General features: G+C 36.9%; 1 protein-coding gene across 3 annotated transcripts in view; it reads right to left on the reverse strand.

Annotated features, from left to right (window-relative positions):
- LOC104650885 (uncharacterized) overlaps window positions 1-10,774 on the reverse strand; it is a 74,250-nt gene that overhangs the window by 7,638 nt on the left and 55,838 nt on the right. For 2 of the 3 annotated variants that reach the window (XM_074405584.1, XM_074405582.1), the window contains exon 4: window positions 6,453-6,496. In XM_074405584.1, the coding sequence (XP_074261685.1) occupies window positions 6,453-6,496 (44 nt within the window). Of the gene's footprint in view, window positions 1-1,120; window positions 6,368-6,452; window positions 6,497-10,774 lie in introns of those variants that run through there. The other variant, XM_074405583.1, reaches the window with a different exon arrangement.

Below are 10,774 nucleotides of genomic sequence, written 5' to 3' on the forward strand. Positions count from 1 at the left end.
GGAGTTTGAGAACAGCCAGGGCAACATAACCAAATTGTATCTGCATTAAAAATATAAATTGTAGAAATGCAGAAATTTAAATTTATGTTATGAAACTTTGTATTACAAATGGATTTTTGTGTGTTTTATAAGTTGCCCATAGAGGGTATATGTAAAACACTTCATCTAATGAATAACATGTATTTTACTGCAAATAAACAGTTATGTAAGTGGACTCAATACCAATATGGTAAGACTTTAATACCATAATTTTGTCATTGTAGTTTATTTTAAATATCCACTCAAAGTCTTTATATTACATTCAGAAATTTAAAATTTCAGAATTTTTATATTTAGTTGTTTAAATAATCACTTGAATTTCCTGCACACTGAGCTACCGGAGGTCATAAACATATATGTGTGTATCCCAGAGTACCTGGAATACAGTCTTCCATGTAAGAAGCATGTAATTGTTGTGTTTTCGAGATGGAGTTTCACTCTGTCAGGCTGGAGTGCAATGGTGGGAATCTTGGCTCACTGCAGTCTCCACTTCCTGGGCTCAGGTGATCCTCCCACTCAGCCATCCAAGTAGCTGGAACTGTAGGCCTTTGTCACCATACTTGGCTGAATTTTGCATTTTATGTAGAGATGGGGTTTTGCCTTGTTGCCCAGGCTGGCCTTTAAGTGTTGGACTCACATGATATGCCTACCTCAGCCTCTCAAAGTGCTGGGGTTACAGGCATGAGTTGCCACATTCAGCCTTAATAGTTGTTTAATCTGAATAAATAGATGAATGAATTTTTATATAATGGAATGTTATAAGTAATATACATAATGTATCTATTGATTAAATACTGCAGTTTAAAAATATTGCTTACATTTGTATTTTTTTAATGTTTAAGGATGTATAAGTTTTGATGTGTTACTTTTAGAAATTATGCCATAAAAAAAGGAAATAAATTAGAAATAGTCATTAATAGCAAAGAGGGTTACAATATATTTTCTAGTATAATTCAACTGGAATCTTAGATTATGATTTTAGACTAAAATTTCTTAAACATTTTATTAGCCCCAACTCATGCTCTAGTAAGTATGCCTTTATAAGACATGCATTATTACTCTTTAGAATTCTGGTGACCAATTCTTTCTCTAGGTCAAGAGTTGATGGAAAGTTCTAGTTTTCCCTCTCTGTAATAATAATGGTCGTTTAGGTAGTGGTAGAGGACCATGGCTAGCTAATTGAATGTTTTATAGTAATAAAATTAAACTCTGTATCACAGAAATATTTTTTAAAAACCAATTGTAGCATAAGTATTAACCTGTATTGTTAAGGCTATAAAGGAACAAAAGGCTCTGTTACATGTCTGTTTCTCCATGTACTTTAGGGTACATCATGTTGTTGTTTTTTTCTCTTAGCTGAAGCTCATATTAAATTGACTAGTTAGGCTTTGTTGTTTCTCCCTTCATCCTCATTTTAAAAATGATTTATCCCCACCTGATTTTTTTCTCACAGATCTCATTTCTTTAGTGACTGGTCTCTCAGTCCATCTGTGTCTTCATTGTCAGCATATTTAATTACAGCTTTCTCTTTAGTTATCTAGTGTGGCTTTCATTCAACAATTATTGCTCACAAGATTTACTCGTTTTTTTTTTCTTCTTTTCTTTGGAAGAGCTAAATTTATGCACTTTATCTTTTTGACAAACAGAGTAAAAACAACTAATACTATTTGCAATGCCAACCCAATATACACTAAATTCTGATTTTCCCCCGTAAGAAGTGACTTATGCAAATAATTACCTCCTACATATACCCATAATGAATTATTTTCTCATGTTTTTAGCTCATAATTAATAAAGTAATTATGTGCTAAGTAAATTACTGCTTCACGGTATAATTCTGCTAATTTGCATGATTCATTTAAGAAGCAAGTGTATAGTGCCAGAAAAATAAAGTTTAGAATGTGCAAAAAATCACTTTGTGTTCTGAAAATGTTTATCTAAAATCTAAAGAATATTTCAGGTTAAGCTGTGGCCAAATGGATATATCTGGATGTGCAAAACCGTAAGGAGAGTTAGAAACAGTTTGAATTGTAGTTTTTATTGAAATTGGAACTTGAAAAGATAATGCTGGGATTTTAGTATGTTTATATATTTTGATTGTCCAATATAGATCTACAATGAACATTTTAGGTTAAGAAAAAAACCTGGGGTGTAGTAACTATGTGGGCCTGTAAGAACAATTTAGGTTAGTGTTGTAGTAAGTGGAAGTCATTTTCAAAAAGAGAACACACTGAGTACTTTTGTGGTAGCCATACTTACAGCAGAAGTATAAAATAATAATGGTGAATTCTAATGCTATGGCTGTGGAAAGAAATGGGAGGGGCCTGACTTTTCAATAGAAGCAGGTGGTGCAGTTTTACCAGCACAAATAGAAGTCCAAAGATGTGTTAGCGTCCTCGTTCTGCCACTTACGAGGTATGGGACGTTGGGAAAAATTCTTTATTTGTCATTGACCTCGCTCACAAAAACGGTACTAATGGTACCCCTCAGGTATGTGTAATGAACAAAAGTAGTGGGAAATGTAAAAACATTTGTAAACTGGAAAATATGTTTACAAATGTGAGACAAAATGATTACGACAGTGTTCAGTGACTTAGTAAAACTCAAGGAAAGTTTTTGTAAGCCCGAAGGATGATAAAATGGCAGTAGCATCAAGAAAATGGGAAAGCAGGAAATGGCATGGGGATTTTAAATTTGGGGTAGGGGTGTGTTCAACTTCAGCAGGCTACTATGACTGAAGATGTCCTGTAAGAACATAGCAGTTTGGCACATCAGACTTTCTGATGAAATTTTAAGTGTTTTGACCTAGAATTTATTTTTCTTATAGATCACAAAGTGTGCTAGTCAGTGAGACACTGAATATACAAGATGAGATCTTATCCTATAGTATTAGGAACATAAAAAGAAAGAGCAAATACTTCTCACTATAAATGCTTTCTGTAAAGAAAACAGAAAATGTTAGAAGGTATCGGCCGGGCATGGTGGCTCACGCCTATAATCTCAGCACTTTGGGAGGCTGAGGCGGGTGAATCACGAGATCAAGAGATCAAGACCATCCTGGTCAACACGATGAAACCCCATCTCTACTAAAAATACAAAAATTAGCTAGGCATGGTGGCACGCACCTGAGTCCCAGCTGCTCAGGAGGCTGAAGCAGGAGAATTGCCTGAACCCAGGAGGCAGAGGTTGCGGTGAGCCGAGATCATGCCATTGCACTCCAGCCTGGGTAACAAGAGCAAAACTCCGTCTTGGGAAAAAAAAAAAAAAAGATAGCAAGGAAGTTTGTAGTTAGGATGGGAATGGGAGAGGAATGGAAATGTGTGGTCCGAGAAGACCTCTCTGAGTATATTTAAGCTGCCAACTAAAGGATGAGAAAGAGCCAGCCATGTGAAAGTCTAAGAGAAGGAAATTCTGAATGGAGAGAACAAAGGATCACATCTATTCATCATTTTGCTCTTAGTACCCTGGAATGGGCAGAAAGCCATCATCATAATTATTTTTTATGATTACACTATGTACAACAAATGTGAAATAGAATCCTGGCACATTTTAGATGCTTCATAAATAAATGTTCTATTTTTCCTTTTAAAGAAAGCTTGCTACACTTTTGAAGTTCGTTCGTTCTGTCTGTCTCTGTCTCTTTTTCTTTTCTTTCTCTTCCTTTCTTTTCCTTTTCTTCTTTTCTTTTCTTTCTTCACTGGGTCTCACTTTGTTGCCTGTGCTAAAGTGCAGTAGTGCAATTTCGGCTCATTGCAGACTTGACCTTCCAGGGTAATGTGATCCTTCCATCTCAGTCTTCTGAGTATATGGGATTACAGGTATGCACCACCATGCCCAGCTAACTTATGTGTCTTTTGCACAGATAGGGTTTGACCACTTTTCCCAAGCTGGTTTCAAACTCATGGGCTCAAGCAATCCACCCACCTTGGCCTCCCAAATTCTTAAGATTAACTGTTTGATCCACTGCCCTGGCCTGATGGAAGCAGCCAATCACCATGGCACGTATATACCTATGTAACAAACCTGCATGTTCTGCATATATACCCCAGAACTTTAATAAAAATAAAAATAGTTGCACAGTTGATAATTCACTTGCTTTTAAATATAACATATAAATTTTATTACATTATTCAACCATTTTTTTCTCAGTAAAGATTTTATTTAAAAATACATAGTTTTTTTCAAGTCTTTACCTAAATAAAGCATCTTCTATGGTGTTCTATTGATGCTCAATATGACATATTTCCAAGTTTTCTATCATCTTAACACTGAAATATTTATATGAGGATATTTAATTTTTTAACATTGTAAGTATTACACTAAGTAATATATGTATTTATATTACATATATTTTATATATGTGCATGTGTGTGTATGTGTGTATATTTAAGTTTTTGAGATGCAGTCTTGCTCTTTCACCCAGGCTGGAGTGCAGTGGTGCGATCTCCGCTCATTGCAACCTCCACCTCCTGGGTTTAAGCAATTCTCTCATCGCATTTTCCCAAATAGATGGGACTACAGGTGTGCACTACCAATCCGGGCTAATTTTTTTTCATTTTTGGTAGAGACAGGGTATCACCATATTGGTCAGGCTGCTCTCAAACTCCTGACCTCAGGTGATCCACCTGCCTCAGCTTGCCAAAGTGCTGGAATTGTAAACGTGAGCCAACATACCTGGCCTCTCTTTCTATATATATATATATATGTTATATATATAAACATATAACATGTTACATATATAACATGTTTTCTATATATAACATGTTATATATGTATGTTATATATTATATATATATATATATATATATATTTTTTTTTTTTTTTTGAGACAGAGTCTTGCTCTGTCTTCATGCGCCAGGCTGGGGTACAGTGGCACAATCTAGGCTCACTGCAACCTCCACCTCCTGGGTTCAAGCAACTCTTCTGCCTCAGTCTCCCAAGTAGCAGGATCTACAGGCATACGCCACCACACCCAGCTAATTTTTGTATTTTTTAATAGAGATGGTGTTTCACCATGTTGGCCAGGATTGTCTCGATCTCTTGACCTCATGATCTGCCCACCTCAGCCTCCCAAAGTGCTGGGATTACAGGCATGAGACACCGCGCTCAGTTGCCAATACATATTTTTTAAATGTTTTCTTGTTTTTGGTAGAGATTGCAAAGTAGAGTTAGGTACTTTGAAGCTAGTTCCTGGCTGAGATATGCACATGCTAATATTTTGTCTGTGAATATGTTTCCTTTGGACTGCAGTGCTTGAATAAGCAAGTCAATGGACATATGAAGATAAAAGATGAGGCTGATCTAGAAAGTGCAGACGATGTTCTCTACTGAAATGCTTTGGTTTTCAGTACATGCTTCTCTTATTTTTTAAGTCAAATTAGTTTTAAAATACTAAACTGAAATTTCGGGGGAGACAGAGTCTTGCTCTATTGCCTAGGCTGGAGAGCGGTGGCATGATCTTGGCTTGCTACAGTCTCCACCTCCCAGGCTCAGGTAATCCTCCCATATCAACCTCCTAAGTAGCTAGGACTACAGGCACACACCACAATGACTAACTCATTTTGGTATTTTTTTTTATATGGAGAGATAGGTTCTCATTATGTTGCCAAGGCTTGTCTGGAACTCCAAGCTCAAGCAATCCACCTACCTTGGTTTTGCAAAGGACTAGGATTATAACAGTGAGCCACCAAGTTTGGGTAAACTGCGATTTATTTAAATAAATTGATTAATGCTGGGTTATGGTAGTGCACATTGGTTATCTCAGCACTTTGGGAGGCAGAAGTGAAAGGATGACTTAAGACCAGGAGTTTGGGCCAGGCGCGGTGGCTCACGCCTGTAATCCCAGCACTTTGGGAGGCTGAGGGGTGTGGATCATGAGGTCAAGACATGGTGAAACACTGTCTCTAATAAAATACAAAAAAAAAAAAAAAATAGCTGGGTGTGGTGGCATACACCTGTAGTCCCAGCTACTAAGGAGGCTGAGGCTGGAGATTGCTTGAACCCAGGAGGCAGAGGTTGCAGTGAGCTGAGATCATAAAACTGCATTCCAGCCTGGCGCCTGGTGACAGAGCAAGACTCTGTCTCAAAAAACAAAACAAAACAAAACAAAAAAACCCAGGACACCAGGACTTTGTGGCCAGCCTGGGCAATATAGTGAGACCTTGTCTCTACAAAAATAACAATAAAAAAGTAGACTAGCATGGTGGTACACAGATGTAATTTCAGCTACTCAGGAAGTTCAGGTGGGAAGATGGCTTGAGGTTAGGTGGCTGAGATTGCAGTGAGCCATAATCATGCCATTACATTCCAGCCCTCAGTGACAGAGACCCTGTTTCAAAAGAAGACAAAAAAATTGATAAGTCTTTATGCAATTCATTATAATTTTTTGAATGGAAACTCATACTTGATATTACCTCAGCAGGTGTCCTTGAAAAAGTGTCAGAGCCTTTACCTGGACCTGCCAATGGAAAAACAAAACAAAACAAAAAGACAAGTATAGTCAATGTAAAAGAAGGTAAGAATACTATTTTATTTAAAAAGTCATTTGATAGAATTTTTAAAAAATTAGCACTAATATATTCAAATAGCTAAAGAAAATGTTCTATTAAATGTATAATAAGTAAAGGAGAAGTAAAATGGTGATAAGTTGTATATCTAATCAGGGGTCAGCAGCTGAGTCTATTTATTGAGAGTACCACTAAAGGATCTGAATTATTAGTTCCCATTTTGAGATACTCAATCTGAGGAAAATCAGGAAAGAGGGAAGATAAAATGAATAAAAGAAAGAATGAGGAGGGCAGAGTGTACATGGAATAAATGAAACAATATGTGGGTGTATGTAAAGGAGGGTAGTAAAGTCAAATTGAGTTGTAGAAGGAAGAGCAGGGTGACAGAAATGGGAAAGAAGGTATGTCAGCTTCCAGCACCAAAATGTGTCAGAGAATCAGAGTAACATCTTCCTGCCCTTGCTCTCATTCTCACTGTTAGAGAGGCATTAAGGATTGAGGTACCTCACCACACAGACCTGTGTCTTATTTACCATAGATGAATATCACCATAAATGGTCAGCCATGTATAGCCATAATTTAGTTTTATGGAAAATGTCATAACTTCATCATATAGTATCATATAGGCCAAATTAACATAATTTAATTGTGTGAAGTGATTTATGGAGAGGTTAGAGAAGGTATAGCCTGATTAAGTGTATTTGAAACATTATGGCTTATAATGCAGAATTAAATTCAGGGACTTAATAGGAAAGAAACTGAGGCTAAGTTCCAGATGGGCAATTAAGGTAAACAAATATGGAAGCACATTAGTGTAGAACAGGGCATCCAAATTTTCATGAATTAGTTGAGGAGCTTCTGGAAAATGGACATTCTCATTCAGCATGTGCGGGATTCTGCCCTTCTCAGGAGTAGTCAGGTGGTGTTGGTGCTGACAGAGCTCTGAGTAACAAGGAAATAGCATTCCTTAGAGAAATCTGGAAAAAGAACCATTGGACAGCAATTTAAAAAAATAACAGAATCAAGGGAAGGCATTAATCTCCTTTTATTTCTGAAGTAGGATTCTAGCCACAGAGGAAGGAGAATGAGATGAAAACAGAAATTGTTGGTGTATACTACTGCTGAATACAGATGAAAAAAGTGGTTGCAATTATCCATAAAAAGCAATTAGGAAGCCGGGCACGGCATGCCTGTAATTCCAGCAGTTTGGGAGGCCGAGGTGGGTAGATCACGAGGTCAAGAGATCAAGACCATCCTGACCATCCTGGTCAACATGGTGAAAGCCGTCTCTACTAAAAATACAAAAAATTAGCTGGGCATGTTGGCGTGTGCCTTAATTCCGGCTACTCAGGAGGCTGAGGCAGGAGAATTGCCTGAACCCAGGAGGCGGAGGTTGCGGTGAACCGAGATCGCACCATTACACTCCAGCCTGAATAACAAGAGCGAAACTCTGTCTTGGGAAAAAAAAAAAAAAAGCAGTTAGGAAAAGAAGCATCAGGATGACAGATCTAAAGATTACTTTTGCAAAGGAAGAGGGATTGGGAAGGGGCAAGGAAGGGGGAAGAAAAGAAAGTTTGTTGGGGGACTTTGGAGTTAAAACCAAGGAAGCTTGAGACACCTCACTTCCAGTTCCTTGGGCATATTATGCCCAATCTAACAAAAGCAGTTATTGCTGTGGAGAGTACTGGAGGCAGGAGGGAATGCTAGAATTTTAGGGTAACCACAGCAGCTAATTTCTCTTCATAACTGTCAGGCCTCAGACCAAGAAGTTTCATTGACATGAGTGAATAAGATGTGATTAAGTTGCATTTTGGCTAATTTTGGGGGGTTCAGCCAGTTCTTTGATATGATAGCTGTTTTATAAAAGTCATTTACAAAGTAAAATTACATACCAAACTTAGCTAATTTTAGAAGGAGTCATATTATAAAATTCATTCTGTGACTACCAAAATTATCATTTTCTAAGAATACTGCACTGATCTTGAAATATAAACATTTATTCTTTTCTATGAAGACTGTGGCAATTCAATGTTTTCTCTTTTGATAAATATTTTTATACTGAAAGCTTATTCTATATGGTCTATTTGATGTGTTTTAAGTCTTGCACTGAGTGGATCAAGGAACTCAACATCAGACAAGAGGATATGAGAAATGTAGGTGCTTCACTAGCCATGTGGGCATGGGAAAATGAGAATTTTGAGAAACTGTTATTTCATAAGTGTGTATCATAGCTGATCAATTTAGAACCCTTTCTTTGATGAGAGGTGAATCACACATTCACCTGAACTGGTATCCCAACTGTGTATTTCCTAAGTAACAGGACAAGGGGAAGCACATGATAAATATTTGTGGTATTCTGGCATCAATGCCTCTGATGTTTCAAGTTTAAATACTCTGTAGCATTCACCATCAGCCTTGACATTGATTCTCTGTTATAATTTGCTCCACTGCTTAATGGTCCCTTTTATCCTTATCAGCCCAACATGTTCACATTAATATCCATACTTTTCTATTTTAGTTATAGGCATTTGAAACAATCTCACTTTTGAAAAATAAACTTTGTGATTTAGGGATCCTATATTCCTATTTTACTCAGTACATTTCCATCACGTTGCTGTCCTAGGCAATAAAAAGAAGATGCCAAAAAGAACCCTCAAAACCTTAAGTAATTATTTTCATAGCCAGGCATGAGGACTCAGCTTGATACTAACACTGCATAAATGTTTGGTTGGCCCTGTCATACCTACATATAATTGATGACACGTCCCCTTTGCTTTGTAGGGCCTCCTGAATAACATCCTTCCTTGAAGGTAATTATATATATTTGTTTTTAATTACTAACTTTGTATTGTATAAAATATATATGATTTATTATTTTCTTAAAAAACCCATTCAGCCTACCACTGAAATGGAAGATCCTGTTGTGAAAGAAGCAGTACAAAGAAAGAATGTACAGACATCGAGAGCAGGTACATTTTCAATATAAATGGAATGCTGGAAATAAGTACATTAAATGATTGGAAGTACTCACATTCTTCTTATTCCTAATTCTTTTTATTCTAAATTGAATGGAAGGCATTCACATAAGCGTTATTGTTGATGTCCATATTTCAATAAAAATAAATTTAGAAGAAAACAAGATTTTAAAAATAGGAGTTTTAACTCAGATGTTTCTATTTTAATATTTTGAATAGTATAACATTTCCAATATGAAATTTTTATACTTGTCAGGGATTCAAAGCAGTGAATTTTGAGACTCTGAGACATTTCCGGTGTCTTACGTGCTAGTTGGAGTTCTGGTATTTACCTAAAGGAATGCTTTACTTAGATGCCAGTTTCTGTCTTAACTTTAGAGAATTCCTGTTAATGTTATTACACTGATGATCTAAAGCCAATGAGATGTTCTAATGAGCAGACTATGTATGCATGTGTGTGTATGGGTGTGTTTGTGACATCTTTGATTATTAAAAACTAGGAAAGTAATCATTCACAACTGGAAGACAGTCTTTTAAAATGGTGGTTTTGAGACTTTTTTGGTATAAAAGTCTTTCAAAAAAATAATTGCATAGAGGTGACCAACGTCATGAACATCATTGAGGCTACCAACATCATTGGCTGTCTTCCATTTCAGTACCCTTTGGAAATCCTTAACTATATTGTGATGCTCAGAAATAATATGCAGAATTTGTGTCTTAAAATGGAAGGTGAGTGGTTCTACACTTTACATATCTTTCTGCCACTTTCTTTTGTGTACTTTGTATTCTATTTTCCAGATGTATCCACATTGATACGATTAGCTCTGGTTTAATTCGTTTTACACTTTTTATTGTATTCCCTTATACCACTCTACCACATTTAATTACTCTCTCCTGTTGCTGATAAATGAAGAAAGAAAAAAAAGAAAAAGAAAAATAGGCTGGGCGTGGTTCACACCTGTGATCCCAGCACTTTGGAAGGCTGAAGCGGGTGGATCATGAGGTCAGGAGATTGAGACCAACCTGGCCAATATGGTGAAACCCCATCTCTATTAAAATATAAAAAATTAGCTGGGCGTGGTGGCACATGCCTGTAGTCCCAGCTATACGGGAGGCAGAGACACAGAAATCACTTGAACCCGGAGGCAGAAGTTACAGTGAGCCAGAATTGTGGCACTGCACTCCAGTCTGGCGACAGAGCAGACTCTGTCTCAAACAAAAAAAGAAGAGGAAAAGTAATGTCAGATTAAAAGG

Source organism: Saimiri boliviensis, chromosome 9 (assembly GCF_048565385.1).
Source record: "Saimiri boliviensis isolate mSaiBol1 chromosome 9, mSaiBol1.pri, whole genome shotgun sequence".
NCBI classification, from domain to species: Eukaryota; Metazoa; Chordata; class Mammalia; order Primates; family Cebidae; genus Saimiri; species Saimiri boliviensis.